At 43.8% G+C, this 20,806-nt stretch overlaps 1 protein-coding gene across 4 annotated transcripts in view; it reads left to right on the forward strand.

Moving 5' to 3' along the window:
• The window catches only part of ASTN2 (astrotactin 2), a 1,072,177-nt gene extending 1,058,481 nt beyond the window's left edge, over positions 1-13,696 (forward strand). For all 4 annotated transcript variants that reach the window (XM_056138490.1, XM_056138491.1, XM_056138492.1 and 1 more), the window contains one exon: positions 12,839-13,696. In XM_056138490.1, coding sequence (XP_055994465.1) covers positions 12,839-13,076 — 238 coding nt within the window. In that variant the 3' untranslated portion in view covers positions 13,077-13,696. The remainder of the gene's footprint in view (positions 1-12,838) is intronic.
• Positions 13,697-20,806: the final 7,110 nt, after the last annotated feature.

Below are 20,806 nucleotides of genomic sequence, written 5' to 3' on the forward strand. Positions count from 1 at the left end.
TTAAAATTTGAGATAATGTGGTCACATTGATTTAGAATGTTATATACATGTAAGGATTGCTATCTTAGAATCTTTCTTCCTATAAGATGCCTTTGCTGTCTGAAAAGAATTGACAAAACCTGTGTCCTGTGGTAGCTGTATCTCTGGTGAAGATGAGCAAGACCGGGATGCCTGCACGTCCTTTCAGACTATTATTATGTTATTGTCCTCTAGGTGTTCTGGGTAAACTGTTTTGGGACTTCTGGGGCACTGGAAACAAAGCCACAGTGAGGGTTCTGAGGCCAGGTCCTATCATCTCAGATGTATGTTGTCCCTCCCCCCATTTCTGAAGTCTGTAATGATAGTGCACAGTGGATACACACATACAGTGTGGTATTCTTTCTTCCCCTGAGAGCCTGTTATTAAATCAATGGCATTATTATAATTGGAATTGCCTTTGCATGAACATATAAGAAGAAAGACACTAACTCTGAGTGAGTGTCCCATAGATTATTTTCCTCAGTGGTTGTAAAGCTGAGTTTGTTATTACCTGGAAGTCTTCGTTGGTTCCAGACTGAAATAATTTGAGGACTGGTAGGGATTCAAGTCATTCTTTCCATCCATTCAGGAATAAACTCTTGGAAGTTTTTGTGAGAGAACAAGAATACAAAGCTTAATATAAACATTTTCACTGGTCACCTTACAAATCACATTTTGGATTTGTTGTTGAAGAATATGTAACCAGGTGTTAGTACTTGAACGAAGAGCTTTTCTGCTTAGGGGGAATGGTCTGAGGCCAAATGCAGTGTGGATTTATTCAGAAAGTAACCTCTGGTGAATGACCAGAAAGCCGTAAAACCATGCCTTTATTATACATATTCATCAACTAGCTTATAATATATGTATGAATGTGCATGTTTTAAAGACAAAAATACCTTTATTGCATTCCATTATAAAAGTAATCATTTCTTTCCATAGCATTCAGGGGACACATTCTAGAAGATAAAAAGTATGTGTAAATGAAAAGTGAAATGTGTACCTCTGAATGACATAACTTACCTCAGAGATAAAATCATTGAGTGCTTAGACATTTCCAGTTACTAGACTGGATGTGACATAGATAGGCTTATAATTAGGAAAACTAAGGCAAGTTTGGGTAGAAGTCTGTTTCTACAAATGCAGCTTCATTTTCATCAGCTCTGCTATGTTTAACAAACATTCCCTGTTTCATTAGTTGCCTTTATATATTGTTTGTAACAACGTTGTTACCTGCATTTTTACACATAACAGTGTGAAATTTCCCAGTGAATATTCATCTAAATATGGGGAGGAGGGCAGGGGCTCAGAAGCGAAGCTCAGAGAACCTAGGTCCCCTCCAGAAATTTCTCAGTTCTACTTGTTGACTGGGCTGGAGCGATAGCACAGCGGTAGGGCGTTCGCCTTACAAGCGGCCAACATGGCTGACCCGAGTTCGATTCCTCTGCCCCTCTCGGAAAGCCCGGCAAGCTACTGAGAGTATTCGATATGCCAAACACAGTAACAACAAAATCTCCAATGGAGACGTTACTGGGCCTGCTCGAGCAAATCGACGATCAATGGGAGGGCCTTTACCTTTACCTTTTACTTGTTGACTGAGGCCCAATGCGTCTATTACTTAGGTTTAGCAAGACTGGGGATCGCCAGCACCACATCCGACACTGTTCTGGGGACTAGAAATGAGTGTGGAGCTGTGGATCAAACTTGCAGTAAAACATGTGCCTCGGTCCTTTGAGCTCTTTCCAATAGTCGCTATGTATATTGTCTTTTTGAAGGACCATGAAGCCAAGCTCTTATGTGAATGTACCACATGCTTATGTCACCTTCTATTACAGAGCAACTGGATTTCTTCTACCCTCCTTGTGACCCTCCAATAATTTATATAAATGTGTTGCTTCTGACTTGGTTATTTCCTCAGGTCCACATGATGCTCTTGCACCATTCCATCCCCTTTTTCAACCCCTATGGTTTGAGCTTTGAGTATTTCCTCTGTTCAAATTAATTTTCCTTTCTGATTCCTTCTTGCACAGTCAGGAGCTGGGCAACAGGGGGCGCTGCATTGTCCAGAAAGGAGGTGGGGAAATATTGTGTGAACACCTATTCTTGTCCCAATCAGTCGTCTCCCTCTCCTTACATTTCCTGAACAACTGGTTTTGACTGTTAAGCAACAGAGAATCAGTTAAGTAAGTTGTCTAAGATTACTCCTTTATAAGAGTCCAAGTTTGAAACACTGTCTTCTAACCTCAGAGCAGCAGTCCATTACAAGGGTTGTAACCCAAGATAATGGGCATGACCTGGGGAGCATGCAGAAAGAATTTTTCTCCTGGAATAAGGCAAGTGCTTCGGGAGCATGCAAAAAGAATTTTTCTTCTGGAGTAAGGCAAGCACTTTAGCCACAAAAAAAGTGAAAGCAGGTTTGGTGGTAACTGGGAACAAATCTGGTAGTGCTCAGGGGGTGGTGCTCAGCTCTGTGCACAGAGGGTCATTCATCATAGTGCTAAGGGTCTACACACTCAAGGGTCTACACACTCAGAGTCTAAACTCAGGAGTCATTCCAGGCATCACAGAGTATTTACTGCTTACTCCATGCCCAGGGTTCTTGGTGGTGATCGGGGGGACCCTGCAGTGGGAATCAAACCCAGATCTCCTGCATGCAAAGTGTACACATTAGCCCTCTGAGCTGTTTGCATCCAGACACCTTCTGCTTGGCTTTACAGAATGAATTGAAACACTTGATACTCTCCCCCAGATTTAGGTTGATAACTGCACATCAGACATTCATCAGATTGCATTTCCCTATGGATTAACACCCCTAATTCTTGTTATATTAAAAACAAACAGGAACCTGGGAGATAGTACAGAAGTTACAGTACATGCTCACTCAGGTTTCATTTTTTAACACTGTGCCCTCTGATGGGAGAGGTGTGGTCCTATAAACTCCTGAGCATCCCTTGGGTGGTCCTAATGTTCTCTAGCACCCCGAGCCCTAGTCAGCATCACATCCTCAAGCCCTTGCACTGAACCACCAGTCGGGTTGGCCAAATATCACTGGGTATAGTCCCAGGGCTTATTCAGTACCACTTGGAAAGCCCCAGAAGTGTTTAAAATTTTTACATTAAAGACCAACAGAAACAAGAATTAACTCCAAACACCAGGACTGCTAAACAATGGTCTAGTCTGAATGTGTGCATCCCCTCTACCCCATTCACATGTTACAAACCAATCATATTAGACGGTGTAAAACCTGCCAGGTGACTAGATCATGAGGTGGAAGAGCACTGATCATTTTATAAATGGAATCAGTTCTCTTATAAAGGGAGCTCTTTTTCACCTTCCATCATATGTGGGCACAAAAGAAAGTGCCAGCTATGAACCTGCAAGCCAGCCCTCCTCAAGGACCTTTCTGAATCTGCCTCTACCCCCATCTTCATCTTCCAACCTCCCAGAGCCTTGGGGAAAAAAACCCAAAACCATCAGTTGTCTGAAAGCCACCCAGTCTGTGGTATTTGGTTATAGCAACTGGAAGAGATCAGCAAATACTTTCTAAACCATCACTTATTTTTTTTTAACTTTTTTTTTAATTGATTGAGACACTATGATTTAGGATACTGTTAATTCTGATTTTCTGTAAGCATAATTCCAGCACCACACCCATCACAAGGTACCCACCTACCTCCCTCAAGGTACTCAATGCCCCTCCCTTACCATCAACCCTAACTCAGTTCTGTGGATTAGTTCTCCAATTATGTTGCCATTGGGCCTTTCTTGCTATCTTGCTGTGTGTCTTTATAATATATCTTTAAGTCCCACATATGAGAGAGATCATTCTGAATCTATCCTTTTCTCTTTGGATGGCTTCATTCATCTGGTATCCTCCTAGTTCCATCTATTTCATGGCAAGTTGCATGATTTTCTCTTTGTTAGATTGTATAGTATTCCATTTTATCACTTGATCACTTTACATCCCTTTACTCATTGAATTGCCCGAGCGGGCACCAGTAACAACTCCATTCATCCCTGTTGTGTGCTAATATTAGCCCAAATGGCATCTGCTCATTCTAGGAACACGAAGAGCCTCAAACTGATAGTTCAGGGTCTTGATGAAGAAGTCTGACCATCTTGTAGGTGGGTGGTCACGCGATCTTTTGATGTCCCATGGAATCCAGTCAGTAATGGCTCTAGTCCAGCGGTTATCTCCAAATCTTATTACATGTTCAGCACATTCCACTATATATATATATATATATAGAGAGAGAGAGAGAGAGAGTGAGTGATAGCACAGCGGTAGGGCATTTGCCTTGCACACAGCCAACATGGCCGACCCGAGTTCGATTCCTCCGCCCCTCTCGGAGAGCCTGGCAAGCTACCGAGAGTATCTCGCCGCACGACAGAGCCTGGCAAGCTCCCCATGACGTATTCGGTATGCCAGACACAGTAACAACAAAGTCTTCAATGGAGACATTACTGGGCCTGCTCGAGCAAATCGATGATCAATGGGAGGGCCTTTACTTTTACTTTACTTTTAATATATACCAAAATGTCTGATCCATTCATCTGTAGTTGGGCATTTGAGTTATTTATCTTGGTTATTGTACTAAGTGCTGTGATGAATGTAGGTGTGTATATATCAAATTAATGTTTTTATGTTTGGGGGATAGATGCCAAAAAGAGGTATCCCTGGGTCATATAAACCATAGCTTATTTGATCATCTCCAGTGAGTGGGTGTGGAGGGTGACCAGTGGAGGTACAGGAGGACCGGTTAGACACTTATTCTAAGTACAAGGATTGTTATTGTTGTTGTTTTTCTATTCAAAATATGCCTTCTGCTAGTTTTTGAGTAATTTCATATATGGCCCTTGACTGCTTTGCAGTGATGTGAGATACTATCCTTATAATCAGTTAACCTTGGTCATACCCTCTGCTCCATCTGGGTCCTTGTCTACCAACTGACAATGGGAACTGAACTAGGAAACTAATTTCAGTGATGACCATGTGGAAGAAGAGTCTATGTAGGGTTCTGGCTTCTAGCAGGTGCTAAAACGAGTATGATCTGACTCTGTATCTGTCCCCACCCCAAGCTCATCTTCAGTTATTAGAACTACATAACTACCTGCCTAAATCTTCGCTTCAGGGGACAGGTTCTACTCCCACCACTGCCACTCATTCAGAAGACTTCTTCAGAGACAATCATTAGCTTTTAGCTTCTTATTTGACTGAAGTTTATCTGCATTTGCCCCACTGACCAGAAGTGATTTGGTATCTGCAGATGTAGGCTGGCCAGGACCATGTGAATGATTCATTACTTCCTGTCTTTTTCTCTGTTCACTTCTAGAGTAGCATGTCATCTCCTCCATGTCCACCCCTACTTTGTTATTTTTTATGACTATGTCTTGCCCTCAGACACAGACACTCAAGCTCAATTCCAAAAGGCAAGAATGAGGGAGAAAGTCCAATAGGAATGTTTCCTAACTCACTCTTTTTCTCTGTCCCAAATTGCCCTCAGAAGCAAGATCTCTGTCTAATATAGTGTCCACAGATAATGGAATAATAGTGATTCTGAGATAAGAATGGTTGGCCCAAGATTGTACAGTTCCCAGCACAGGGGGCATCTGAGTCCAACCCTTGACTCCTTCACAAGCCATATCTGTCTCTAGTCTGGCATGCTGATACACTGATGAAAAAAATACTTATTCATAATAAGGGTGGTGTCCCTCCACCTTTTGCTTCCTACCCAGCTGATTGGGTGCTGTCTCCAATGGGGAACATTTCCTTTCCAATTATGGCACTTGAGAAGAACGGTCGTTCTGACCTGTGATTTCTCCCTCCAGGGAAAGCTTGGCGCATGCCTGACCTAGCCTTTGATTTATAGATCTCGCTTGCCTACGATTTACGACCCAGTACACTCGCCGTTGCACCCTCACTCCCCCTCCTGTTTCCCAGCTTATTCAAATACCTCCAGTTCTCTTCATGGCAGTAACTTCTGAGTTCTCCTGGTCATTTTTTTTCCTATCTCAATGCAAGCCAAGGTTCCCAGGCGCTGTATATGACATGGAGAAACAGGACAATTAAGCAAGCTGACATTGTTTAGTGCTCATTGGGTACAAATCCTTGTGCTCGGTGTGTAGGACAGTCATTTCATTCATTCTGCCCTACAAGATATGTGTCTCCAGTTCGATTTTATAAATAAAAAACCAAAGGTCAGAGAGGAGATAGAATTATGTTCCCAGTGGGTTATACAGCCTCTATTCTTTCTTCTATAATATGCTACTTTGATTTTGTCTTACACTCTAATTAGAGCTAAGAAAATTATTCAGGTTTCTTTTCCCCCAATCACTACCAGCATTCCCATTTTATTGATTTGATAACTAAGAGCTAGTGGCATGGAAGAACTTTCTCAAGCTCCACATTTGTTAAGGAAGAGGACAAAGATTGGAATTTGTGTTTCCAGAACCAGTACATCCTGATTCTAATTTGGTCTTTGTTACTAACTTAAGGTGTTCCTTTATGAAAATTATTTTCTGACTCCAAACTTGAGTGTCCCCTTAGCCACTGAAAGGGAGGGGATGGTTCGATTGAGTTCTAAGATTGTCTATGAGGAAATGACTGTAACTTTGCCTTTGGAGAAAAATCATGTTTAGGCATGTTGGAGAGATTGCCCTTTCCAATCTCATTTTGTACTCATGGCAATTTTTTATAGCTGTCTGGATAAAACAGTGATCCTCTATTGCCCAAGAAATAAAAATACTTCATCATGGCTTAGAAGATCCTGAAAGATCTGATTTCTGTCAAAAAAATTGGGCTCTTGACCTTAAAAAAAATGTTTTTCTCTGACCATTTCAAACATTTGGTGGTTTATATTCTTTCTAGTCTAATTTTGGATGCATGCTTTCCTTGTACTCCCCATCTTCTTGGGAAAAAAAAGTTTGTTCATTGAAGTACTAACTAAAGGTTGCATCTCAGTCTCCAAACTAGTTGACTAGGTGATCACTACATACTCTCACAGCTCTTTTCATGTTCTTCATGTGCCTGGCTGCCTATCCCTAATTGCTGATGTATCAAGATGCTCAAGGCTTAAACCAATACATAAAAGGTTTTAATCACTTGATCACTTGATATCCTGTTACTCATCGATTTGCTCGAGCGGGCACCAGTAACATCTCCATTCGTCCCTGTTGCGTGCTAGTGTAGCCCTATGGTGTCTGCTTGCTACAGGAACACAAAGTCTGACCATCTCATAGGTGGGCAGCCATGCGTTCTTTTGACATCACATGCAATCCAGTCCATAACAGCTCTAGTCCAGCGGTCTTCTCCAAATCTCATTGTGTGTCCAGTCCATCTGATTTTCAATGCCTTGGCAAACGAGACAGCGTCCCTGATTCTTGACCGTCGATGGAGGTTGGAACTCGGAGTCCTTCTCTAACTTGAGTGAAGTGTGATACTCCAAGCATAGCTCTTTCAATTCCTCTTTGGGAGACCCGAATAGCATTCTCATCCTGTAGGGCCCAGGTCTCTGAGGTGTATGTTAGTGCAGGGAGAACAGTGGAGTCGAAGAGATGTGCCCAGAGCCATAGGTTCTTCGTCCTCTTCGCTATTTCTTCAATGCTCTTGAAGGCGTTCCATGCTGCTCTCTTCCTCCTGTGCAGCTCAGGTTTTAATGATGATGACAATGATGAGAGGTGGTTAGATACTTTCTTTTTTTTTATTCTTTCTTTTTTTTTAAATTTATTTATTTATTTATTGAATCACCGTGGGAAAGGTTACAAAGCTTTCAGGTTTAGGTCTCAGTCATGCAAATATCAAACACATTTCCCTTTACCAATACTTATTTTTTACCATGAAGAACCCCAATAAAACCCCACCCCCCACCCCTCCCAGTCCCTGTGGGGCAGATGAATTCTAGTTAACACTCTATCTGCTTTCATTAGATTCATTGTTTCAATAAAAGATTCACCACTATTATTTAGAGTTTACCCCCCCCCCCCCAAATCAGACATGATGAAAAAGCATTGTGAAGTGATTTGCTTTCTACAGCTGAGTTCAAGAATTACATGTTGGTTTTGGATTTCTGCTATTTTACTTATTGACCCTGGAAGTATTTCTACTGAAAGTCAGATAGTTAAGAAATTGGTTTCTGTGCTCTGGAGTCGTGGCCATGCTGGAGAGCCGCTAGTGGGACCTCAGTAGGGTGTGAAGGACGGACCGGAGCGCCCCCCTTCCCATGAGGTTTTAGTCGCCCCCACTCCCCCGGCTCATGCCTGCTGTCCACAAGGCTCCCATGTGGCCGCCATCTTTCTTTCCAGAGAGGAGAGGGCGAATGGGGCAACACCCTTTCCCCTCCGGACAGACATGATGGCCTGGATTAATGCATAGCCCATTCACTTTTCTGCTCCAAGCTGCTGGGTTATGCATTAAGTCCTTGTGTTTCTGGGGCTGTGGCCGTGCTCCAAACTTAACTCTGATTTTCAGAGAGAAACGTTGGGTGGTTTACTTCCCATGGATCACTTTGTATATAGAGAGACGTCGCACGGCCGCGTAAGCGGCTGCGCGGTTTTGAGGAAAAGTCCTAGTTCCTGCATACTCGAGCTGTGCTTGTAGAGGCTTCTGGTCACCGGGGTTCCATCCGGGGGAGGCGGGATGTGATACCTACCCCATCTGGGACTTCCCGATGATCTCGGCTCTTTTTGAAACCTGTTTTTTTTTTTCCCTTCGGGATCTGTGGATCCCGCCCTCCATGTTGTCCTTCTCTTCGGCTGAATGCTGTAAAGATGGCGCTGGGGGGCGGGCTGTGGGCGTGACTTCCGGAATTTGAGGTTACCTGGGAGTTGTAGCCCCGGCAGATTTGAGGAAAAGTCCTAGTTCCCGCATACTCAAGCTGTGCTTGTAGAGGCTTCTGGTCACCGGGGTTCCATCCGGGGGAGGCGGGATGCGGTACCTACCCCATCTGGGACTTCCCGATGATCTCGGCTCTTTTTGGAACCTGTTTTTTTTTTTCCCTTCGGGATCTGTGGATCCCGCCCTCCATGTAGTCCTTCTCTTCGGCTGAATCGGTTAGATACTTTCTAACATGTATCAAGCATTTTTGTACGAGTTTTATGAGGGCTATTTTATTTCACTCTCACTTTAACCCTAAGAAATGGACTTAATTTGTTATTTAGATGAGGAAGCAGAAAGAGTTAGTAGCTCCCTCAGTGCCAGGGGAAACACTTAATACCAGGATGTGGGTGTGTCCTTACATCTACCTCTTCCTGACAGTCTTTTCCCCTTACACTCTACTTCATTTTTCCATCAGGCAGCCAAACTGTTTTCAAGTAAACAGTAAGTACCCGTCAGTATACTACATAAAACCTAGGCATAAACCCTTTCCCCCTTGCCCTAAAAACAATAATAATAGAAAATCTTATTTGGTGATTATTGATTAATAAATACTTCAAATTTGTTTTCCAAAACAAACCTTTATGGCCAATACATTGATCAGTCTACTTTATAAGTAAGGAAACTGAGGTGCACTGATTGAATTGCTTAATTTGCCTCATTATCACCGAGCTAGTACCTACCTGAGCTGGGATTAAATATGCCTGAGCAGTCAGACCCCAGAGCTGTGCAGGGCCCCATTCCTCTCTACCTCCAATGCCCAGTTTTGAAACTTGGTGGAATGCTCCTGCCTAAGTCTTCAGCTTCCCGCTCTGCTCCTCTGCATCCTGGTACCCCTTCTTAGAATTGTTGTGCTTGCTCTTTTTCTGGATTTCTTCTAACCTGCCTGTCATGCCTTTGACCTTGTCTCTTCCTACTCTTCCTACTCAGTGGTGAGACACAACATGACTTCCCCTTCTTGCAGGAAGCCTTTCTGATAGGCCCAATCCCACCCTGTGCTCACTGTTTACCCACAGTGCCCAGGCCTCCCTCCAGCTTTGTTGTTACATATGGTTCCTGTGGTACACGATCCCATTTTCATCTTTGGCACTGAAGAGTCAAAATCTCTTCCCTCTCACTTGACTTTTATTCTTATTTGGGGACAGAGGAAGGGGGATGCATCTGGTAGTACTTGGGACTTACTACTCCTGGTTCAGCACTCAGGAATCACACCCAGCAGACTTGAAGGACCATGGCACAGGAAGTGTGTGTGTGGGGGGTAGGGAGGCAGGTTATGGGGTTATGTAGGAAATTAACCTAAGTTGGCAGCATACAAGCCAAACACCACACTTGCCATTCTATCTCTCGCCTGCCCTCTCACTTGAGTTGGAGGAACAACCAAAGACACTCCCTTCTTCTTTTTCTCATCTTGGGATCCCTGTATCTTAAATGGAGCCATACACTCAGAGACACCACTTACCCGAAATGCAGAGCTGTTCGGGAACAGAGTAAGAAATCAAAGAATTGGGGCTGAGGGAGGGAGGAAGGGAGGAGGGGGCGTGTGTGAGAAATCAGCTCCCTGGGCTCCTCTCAGGGAGGTGTCTACCCAAGCGGAGAAAAAATGGTGTGTTGAGTAGCACCAGCAGCACCAGCAGCGACTCTGGTGCGATTACGAAGCTGTGAATTCTTGGCACCTCAGGAAACATTCCACCCAAGTGGTAAACTATACAGAGGACTTTTTGAATGGCACCTCATAAATCATGCCCACAAAACATATACCCGCAAGCTCGGCCTTCCTCCAACCACCACACAGGTGCCCCACACAGTCTCCCATTTGTGGGGTCTTTTGTCATAAAAATGCCTGCCCTCCTGGGGTCTGATGGGGGCACCGAGGGAACAGCAAGAGAAGGCACTTTGAGATATTTGGAATCCCTGAGCATCTCCAAGATACACTAGCTAGCGGAGAGAGAAAAGTGGATTGCCCCTGGAAATGTGCATACTGCACTTAGAGGCTGCATTGGGGTGTGACCAGGCCAAAGGGCCTCCCTCCAGCCCTGCTAAATCAGCCTCCATTTCCATATCTTAAACTTGAGAAGGAGGTCAAACTAAGTCAGTGGTGCTCAAATGGGTTATTGGGCTCCCTGAGGTCATTCGGCAGTGTCTGGAGACAATTTGATTGTCCTGACTGGGGCAGGGAGTACAGTGGGCATCTGGTGGGCAGAGGCCCTGGGGGAAGCTTCTCAACTTGCTATAAGACAAGCCTCCCAACAAAGACTCATGTGGGCCCCATGTCAAAAGCACTGCTGTTGAGAAACCCTGGACAAAGGGATCCCCATGCTCCATGCTAGCTCTCAATGTCTCTGTGGCCAGCAGCGGTCCTTGGGGACCCTGTGGTGTTGGATAATGGGCTGGAGGAATTCTCCTACTGACGGTCACCGCAGGGCACAGAGACTCAAGCTCTAACCAGTGTCAGGGTGACTGTAGTTCAGAAACATCTGAGCCATTCTTCATAAGAGCAGCTGTCATTTCTGGGGAGCCTCCCCTGAAACCGACTTTTTGGGTCTTTCTCATAGTTAATCATAGCCAGAGGATTAAGGGGAGATCAGCATAACCCTCATAGAGCTGAGGGAGGAGGAGGCAGAGGAATTCTCTTGTGGGGTATTACATGGATTCAGGCTTTAATCAAAGAAAGCACCGAGAAGAACCCATGATGACAGAGAGAAAAGTCAGAGAGAATTGGGACTCTCCAAGAGCAACCAGTTAGGAGGGTGTTTGGGTCACATCTTGAAGATCCAAATTCACGTGAACATGATTCAGGTCACTTATTGTCCCTTTCTGAGACTTGGAGGATCAGACTCTTCAAAAATGATTGGGAAAGAAAGTGAGTATGCTCAGAGCTGTTGAGAAAATTCAAGTAACAATTTTCAAAAGTATATAAAGTAGACCCATCAAATGGGTCTATCCATCAAATGGGTCCACACAACATGTAAGTAGAAATTAGCCATTTTGGTTTATCCTTGCAGTTAAATAATTTTTACCTGGTTAGAGGAGAATGGCTGTACTGGCCATCTTCACAGTACCCCCCACTCAGGGTAGGCAATGCAAGATATAATGCAAAGTCAAGATATAATGACTGATCTTGTTCAATCCCCCACACATAACCGTGCACTACCAGCAGTCACTCCTGAGCACAGGGCTAGGAATAGCCCCTCAGTACTGCAGAGTGTAGCCCAAACATCTGGTAGGCAAAAGCAAAACCCTCCAGACTCTGCAAGGCAGAAGGGCAAAGTAGAATGGGACTTGAAGATACACAGCAAGGTAACATCAAAGATCCAGAGACAACATAATGGGAAAACAATTGGGTTGCTATTGAGGGGTGAGAAGGAAAGGAGTTTGGGTCCTCGGGGAAAAGATTTGAGTACACTTGTGGTGGGTGCAGCATTGGAATAATTATATGCCTGAAAAGCATCTTTTTTTTTTTAACTGGATGGGTCACACCCGGCAATGCACAGGGGTTACTCCTGGCTCTGCACTCAGGAATTACTTCTGGCGGTGCTCAAGGGACCATATGGAATGTTGGGAATCGAACCCAGGTCGGCCGCGTGCAAGGCAAATGCCCTGCCCACTGTACTATCGCTCCAGCCCCCATGATAAACCATCTTTACACAATTGTAAACCACAGAATTTCAGTCTGTGGAAAAGAAGTGCTAGATGGAAGTTGATACCTTCTACCCCACCTCCCTCCTCTGTTGCCCAGTTTGGAGAGGACTACCTGTAAGGGAATTTCTGAAGAGCTGTTTGAGAGGCCACAGGCAGTCCAGGGATGACTTGGACATGGTCAGACCCCAAGAAGCCCCCGACCCCCTCGTGTCTCCAAGGCCTGAGTGGATTCCCTTGCGCCTCCACTCCGACCCTTTGGGCCTGGTCCAGCTCTGACCTTCCCCCTCACTGCTGTCTCCTCCTCCCTTTCAGGAAGGCCCACCTGATTCTACGGCGGCTGGAGAGGGTGAGCGGACACTGTTCCAGTCTCCTGCGAAGCGCCCACATCCAGAGCCGGGTGGACACCGTGCCCTACCTGTTCTGCCGCAGTGAGGAGGTGCGGCCAGCGGGCATGGTGTGGTACAGCATCCTCAAGGACACCCGAATCACCTGCGAGGAGAAGATGGTATCCATGGCCCGGAACACGTACGGAGAGTCCAAGGGCCGGTGAGGGAAGGTACCGCCCTCCGAGAGCACAGAGACCCTCCGAGGGAGGGAGTGCAGGATGCTCGCAGACCCTGGGGCCTGGGTGGGCTGGGGGGCAGCTGAGGAGGGGCCAGACGCCAAGGCCCGCCAGCAAGGCCAAAGCAAACACTCTCTTGTGGATAGCCAACAGAGAACTTTGTAATCACTGGATTACTTTCTTTCTTCCTCTTATCTCTTTTATTATTATTTTTTTCTTTCTAAGATATTATTTGACTCTTTCAAAGCCCCTCCTTTTTAAAACTTTTTCTCATGGATGGTGATCAATCCCAAGGCAGGAGACCAAGCGGCCTTTCCTCTTAATCCTTCCTCCTGCCATGCACAGCTTCTTTCCTACCCTGGAGCCCCAGTGGGGACTGATGGACACTCTTTCACCTCTTGGACATCAGGAAGGAGCACCCCCTCCCCCAAGCACCACTCCCCTCAAGGAATGTTGCAGCGAGGAAGCTTGGGTCTTTAGGACTTTTTGTTTTTCTTTCCCAAGATCCTATTGAGTTCGCAGGACCCCTGCCTCTTCCTGCTACCTGTCGGTCTACACAGTGACCTGGCAGGAATTTCATGCATTAAAAAATTCCTATCGTCTCTCTAGCTGCTTTCTTGGGTAGTGTTTCTTACTGTTGGGGTGAGGGATGTGTGTGTGTGTGTGTGCATGTGTGTGTGCACGCGCGTGTGTGCGAGCATCTTCATTTATTCACTCAGCAAGGATTTATTAATGGTATGCTCAGCACCAGGCATATAACCAAAGACAGAAAATCTTTCTATTCTCTGGGAACATTCTGTCCAGCAGAAATGATGGAAACGCAATTGATGGTGGTGGGCAGAGCAAGTGGACAACAGAGGTGCTTGAACTCATTTCTGGATCATGTGAAAACCTGGAGAGATTCTGAAATGTTTCTTGATGGAGTGACTGCTAAGTCTAAAGGAGAAGGAGGAATAATCCAGGCAGAGTAAGAAAAAGGATGGGTTTGCTTCTAGTGGAAGGGGTAACATGAGTAAGTAAACACCCAGAGTTAAGAGAAAGATTAACTCCTTCAAGGACTGAAAGGTTACACTGAAAAGTCAGTGTAAATGTGTCAAGAGGGTAAATGGGAGCTTGGCTATGTATTGGAAAACTAATTTCCATGTAGCTGGGGGGAAAACTACTCCAGCTACATGGTCGCCATGGAATTAGAGAAAGAAGTGATATACTTTGGATTCTGAGGTCATGGGGAAGATATTGCACCACTGGAAAAAAATCCTTAAAATGTACTTGTACTACTTCTAGAGTGATACCTAGATGCCAGAGAACATGAAGAAGAGTTATCGACTCTTTTTCCTCCTTATTCCTTTTTTATTGAATCACCTTGAGATACAGTTACAAAGTTGTTCATGATTGGGTTTCAGCCATAGAATATTCCAACACTCATCCCTTCACCAATGTACATTTCTCACCACCAATATCCCCAGTTTCCCTCCCACCAATACCCCCACACCCCCAGCTTGACTGCCTGCCTTCTCCTCCTCCTCCTCCTCCTCCTCCTCCTCCTCCTCCTCCTCCTCCTCCTCCTCCTCCTCCTCCTCCTCCTCCTTCCTCTCTCTCTCTTTCATTTTAGGAATTTTGGTTTGCAATACAGTTACTGAAAGGTTACCATGTATATGCCTTTACCTACTTTCAGCACTCAGTTCTTGTCCAGAATGATCATCTCCAACTCTCACTGTCATAGTGATTCCTTCTCGTTATACACTCTTGATATCCTGCATCAGCTTAGAGGAACTAGCATTTTGAGGAGGTGGAACATAGCTCAGGTATTTCACAATATTTCACAAGACTCACCTCCCAGCAGAAGAGAAGATAGCAAAGGCACTTTGGTGTCTCTAGAAGGAAAAATTATTGCCTATGAGTAAAAAAATAACACTTAACCAGATTTCTACTTCTCAATTTTGATAAGAGCTGGTGAGATGGACATGCCCTTCCCAAGAACCTGAGGATCCCTTCCCTTTCCTGGGACTCCACATGAGGGAGACAAGGCAAGAGATTGTCCCACATGACTTAGGTGGCTAAACTCAACTTGCTTTCCCACAATCTAAGTTTCAACGTGTTCTGTTAAGTTATACTATAGTTTACATCTCATAAAATGTGCAGGTGGAATTTATTTTCTTAATGTTTCTTTCTTTTTTTTCCTTTTTGGGTCACACCCGATGATGCACAGGGGTTACTCCTGGCTCTGGACTCAGGAATTACTCCAGGCAATGCTCGGGGGACCAAATGGGATGCTGGGGATTGAACCCGGGCCAGCTGCATGCAAGGCAAACACCCTACCTGCTGTGCTATAGCTCCAGCCCCGCTTAATGTTTATTTCATGCAGGAAGATTTGTAAGGCTGCACTCAGTGGTGTTTGGGAGCTACTTCTGGCTCCACTTTCTGTGGTGCTTAGAAGATCCACAGGTGATTCTCGGCATCAAATTGGGATCATCCACATGCAAGGCAAGCACCATAACCTCTGTACTATCTCTTGTACCCCTGAAGGAAGAGTTTAGATAAGTAAAAGCCTAAAGAAAGAATTGCCATTATCTGACTTCTTGCTTGTCTTTTCCAGTTGCCTATCTTCATCAGTTATGATGCCCAAAAAAACCATATACTGAGTTACTTATAACTGATACAGATTTGCTGTTTCTTTTTCTGGTGCTCTTGGATCAGGACAACAGATGGTACCTTTAGTGTCTGGCAGAATTCCTACTCCTGTTTCTTAGCAGCAGAGTCTTCTCCCTGAGTCAGCACCCTCATGCCTAATGGCTCCCGGTCCTATATACCATCATATTGGATATTAGGTTTTAACATAAAGTTTGGGTGCACACATTCCATCTAAAGTCTGATCACTTGTCAAATCCTATTCTAAATTCCATTCTGAATACTCTTTCCAGAACTTTAGGTCTCAGGCCTCACCAAATCACGCCATTGTTCTAGTTTTCTATTGTCTAGACCCAAACTGAAGGAATAAATGAGCTCAACGGTCACAGAAAATTAAGCTCCCCAATGTATTAGAATTGTGATCTAAGCTTGATTATGTTTGAGTTGGATTTAGTTGCTTTTCACCAGCTATTGCCCCTGGCTAAGTAGTTTGACATTTGAACCCCACTTTCCTCATTTAAAAAAAATGGGGTCAACAACAGTCTGACCTCACAGAGTTGTTATACAGCCTGAAAGAGACAATAACCATATAATGTGCTCAGCACAATATATAGTCTTTTTATCCCTCCTCCCAATTAAGCCCTTTCCTCAGCTCTATGAGTCTATGAGAGTTGACTCAGAAACTCTGGCTGGAAAAGACCTAGAAAAATCAAAAGAGGAAAAATTACTGATTAGCAGCTTTCTGAACTATATGAATTGTCCACAGTATCAACAGTTTAAATTCAACAGTATCAACATGGCCGTGGTGGTAGAATTCAATGCAGAAACAACAATCTAAGGAGAGGTATGGGGTTTTGCTAGAAACTCCCAGAAACATATCCCATAGTCTCTGGTGAGTTGCTCAACCTGCCATTGAGCTGATCCCTGGGACTATCCTCCATCAGACTGTCCCCAACACCCTCTTGCCCCTGCCCTCTCTGACTTGCAAGTCCTTTGAATGATACTGTAGAATCAGTTCCCCAACCCAATAGACTCTCAGGAGTGGGATTCCAGAAATCAGGCAAAACAGGTGTGTGTTTCTGTGCCCTCCATGTAGGAAAGGAGGTTAGATCAATATTTGTTAAGATGGTTCACTGGAAAAAGAAAAAGAAAAATTCTTGAAGTGCAAATGAGGGTGCTGAGTCCAGCATCCTGGTCTCTGCCTGGCTGGATTGATTCATGTACTGCCACAGAAAATGCCAGGGGAGCTCATGTCCCTATTTGCTGGCCAAACTGGGACTCTTTATGTGGTCACCACAGTTGGGTGTAGAGGCTGTGAGTACACAGAGATGTGTGTTGGCGGTACTGAGGAAATCTCCCCGAGATGACTCCTTCCTTCTCCATTGCAGAGAAATGCTTTCTTCACATAGTTTTTTTGATACAGAAAAGACTGCAGAGATGGTTTGTAATGTGATGTGATGTGATGTGATGGGTCGTAATTTAACTGCAGAGATGTTTTGTGGTTTGTGCTCCTGTTCGAGGACTCTTAACACTGGCCTTATGCACTTATCACCTTGAATCAAGTCCTAAAACATTTGATGCCATTGTGATTTCCATTTTAAAGAAAACAAAAAAACACTTTTTTTTTCTTTTTGGGCCACATTCAGTGATGTTCAGGGGTTACTCCTGGCTCTGCACTCAGTAATTACTTCTGATGGTGCTTGGGGGACCATATGAGATGCCGGAGATTGAAAAAGGTCGGCCATGTGCAAGGCAAATATCCTATGCCCTATCCTATCTTTCTGGCCCCAAACCCCAGGTTTTAACAATATTAATAACCCGCTCCAAGTCCTATAGCTGGTAAGTGAAGATGTTGAGATTCTGAGATGTGAACTAGGATTGTCACTGTTCTCCCATTGTTCATCGATTTGCTGGAGCAGGCCCAGTAACATCTCCATTTTGAGACTTGTTGTTACTGTGTTTGGCATATTGAATACGTCATGGGTAGCTTGCCAGGCTTTGCCATGTGAGCGAGATACTCTCGGTAGCTTGCCGGGCTCTCCGAGAGGGGCAGAGGAATCGAACCCAACTTGGCCAGGCTGGCTGCATACAATGCAAATGCCCTAGGGCTGCGCTATCGCTCCAGCCCACAGTTTAAGCAATTCAGGCTAATGAGCATGAGGCTAACCACTTTCTAAAGCAAATGGGTATAATGACTCTCTCCTCTATTTTAATGAAAAGGCTAACTTTTTAAAAATTTTTTATTATTTTTTAAAATTTTTATTAGTGAAACACCATGAGTTACAGTTGTAGACTTACAAATTTTTGTGCTTTGGTTTTAGTTATACAATGATCTAGTACTTGTCCCTCCACCAGTGCCCATTCTCCACCACCGCTGACCCCAGTATCCCTCCCACCCCCCATTCCCCCCATCCCACCCTACCTCTGTGGCAGGCATTCCCTTTTGTTTTCTCTCCTTTTGGGTGCTGTGGTTCGCAAAAGAGGCATTGAGTGGCAATCATGTTCGGTCTATAGTCTACGTTCAGCATGCATCTCCCATCCTGGAAGGATCCTCCCAACACCCTTTATTTGGTGCTCCCTTCTCTATCTGAGCTGCCTTTTCCCCCAGCATGTATGGCTGGCCTCCAAGCCATGGAGTGAACCTCCTGGTACTTATCTCAGCTATTCTTGGGTGTTAGTCTCCTATTCTGTTATGTTCCCCAGATGAATGCAATCTTTCTATGTCTGTCCCTCTCTTTCTGACTCATTTTGCTTACCATGATACTTTCCATGTAGTACCACTTGTATGTAAATTTCATGACTTCATTTTTTCTATCAGATACATAGTACTCCATTGTGGAGATGTACCAAAGTTTCTATAACCAGTCATCTGTTCTTGGGCACTCAGGTTTTTTCCAGATTCTGGCTATTGTAAAGAGTGCTGCAATGAACAAACAAGTGCAGATGTCACTTTGACTATACTTTTTTTTTTCTCTCTGGGATATATTCCCAGGACTGGTATTGCTGGGTCAAATGGGAACTCAATTTCTAACTTTTTGAGAATTGTCCATACTGTTTTCCAAAAGGGCTGAACCATTCAGCATTCCCCACCAGCAATGAAGAAGGGTCCCTTTCTCGCCACATCCGCACTAACACCAGTTGCTTTTGTTCTTTTGGATGTGGGCCAGTCTCTGTGGTGTGGAATGATATCTCATTGTGGTTTTGATCTGCATCTCCCTGATGATTAATGATGTAGAGCATTTTCTCATGTGCCTTTTTGCCATTTGGATTTCTTCTTTGAGAAAGTTTCTGTTCACTTCATTGCCCCATTTTTTGATGGGGTTGGAAGTTTTCTTCTTGTGGAGTTCAACTAGTATTTTGTATATCCTTGATATCAAGCCCTTGTCAAATGTGTATTGGATGAATATCCTTTCCCATTCTGTAGACTGTCTTTGTATTTTGGTCACTGTTTCTTTTGAGGTGCAGAAGCTTCTTAGTTTAAGACAGTCCCATTTGTCTATCTCTGTTTTCACTTGCTTGTCCAGTGGTGCGACATCTTTGAAGATACCATTAGCTTCAATGTCATGGAGGGTTTTGCCAACTTTGTCTTCAATGTACCTTATGAATTCCAGTCTGATGTTGAGGTCTTTAATCCATTTTGATGTTACTTTTGTACATGGTGTTAGGCAGAGATCTGAGCCCATTTTTTTTGCACGTAGCTGTCCAGTTTTGCCAGCACCATTTATTAAAGAGGCTTTCCTTGCTCCACTTCACATTTCTTGCTCCCTTATCAAAGATTAGATGATCATATGTTTGGAGGGAGATGTCAGTATATTCAACCATGTTCCATTGGTCTGCAGCTCTGCCTTTGTTCTAGTACCATGCTGTTTTAATTATTACTGACAAAAGCTAACATTGAAAACTTCAGCTAATGTCTGAATACAGATGTCCAGATTTTGGATATTAAGGTGAACAGGACTTATAGCCTTCCCTTCAGGAACTCCCAGAACTTACTTAGCTAACTAAATATGGCACGATAAAATCAAACACTTTGGAATCAAGCCAGTCTGAGTTTAAATATTAGCTATGGCACTTATGCTGAGGAAGGATTGGAACCTAGAAGAATTTATAAAGTCAACCAAACTAGTCTTGCTAGTGAGGAAACATGAACTAGTTGGTACTTAACCTCTTTAAACCTCTTTCTTCATCTCTAAAAGGGGAAAATACACCACCTCCAATGATTTGGGGCAAAATTAAATTATATAATATAAATAAAGCCATTGGGTGCTAGAAGAGACAGATGCTCCATGGGAACTATTTATTACATGGCTTGTTTTTTACACAACAAGTGGGCATCCCATTGAAATGCAAGCATCAGGAAAACCTTCGGAGTCAAGGATGGGATGTGTCAGACGGAAGTAAGTAGGACAGTTGGAAAGACCATTATGAGCAAAGAAATCAACACATTGATAGAAGATGGTTAGGAAATAACCTGAGAGATAATGTAAATGCTTGGAGAGGTTGGCAGAATCAGACCATGTTGTGTGTTGAAAAGCACAAGATTGGCAGAAAGAGTATGCACTTTTAAAAGCCTTCTGACTTGTGAGTAGGAAAAAAAGGAAAAGAATTAGTGGCATGGAGTCTAGATAAGATATGAATTTTATCTAGATAAGTTATGATATAACAGAACAAGAAAGCAAACATAGGGTAGCTTAATACAAGAAAAACAGAACAGGATAGGACAGGGTAGGAGAGGATTGACTTCATAGCGTTGGGATCTTTGGGATAGGTTAGGAGACAAAATAGTTATTCCTTAGAAGAGAGGTGAGGATGCTTGATATAGATCAATTGCAATGATGAGATAATATTATATCCATATGTTGTCTAAGTATTAGACTTGTATGGAATTGCATGAGTTTTATGAAAAGTACATGGAAGGAACATGATTTACAACATACAGATAAAGAAATTGGAATGCAAGTGAGTCTAAAATACTTATATGGAAGTCATGACAGAAAATGAATCTGTGTATAACTATCATGTGTTTATGCAGGTTTTTTTAACCTCATATAGTATTTTTATTTTTTTCATTTTTTATAATTTTATTTATT

This window comes from Sorex fumeus, unplaced genomic scaffold (assembly GCF_029834395.1).
Source record: "Sorex fumeus unplaced genomic scaffold, SorFum_2.1 ptg000129l, whole genome shotgun sequence".
NCBI classification, from domain to species: Eukaryota; Metazoa; Chordata; class Mammalia; order Eulipotyphla; family Soricidae; genus Sorex; species Sorex fumeus.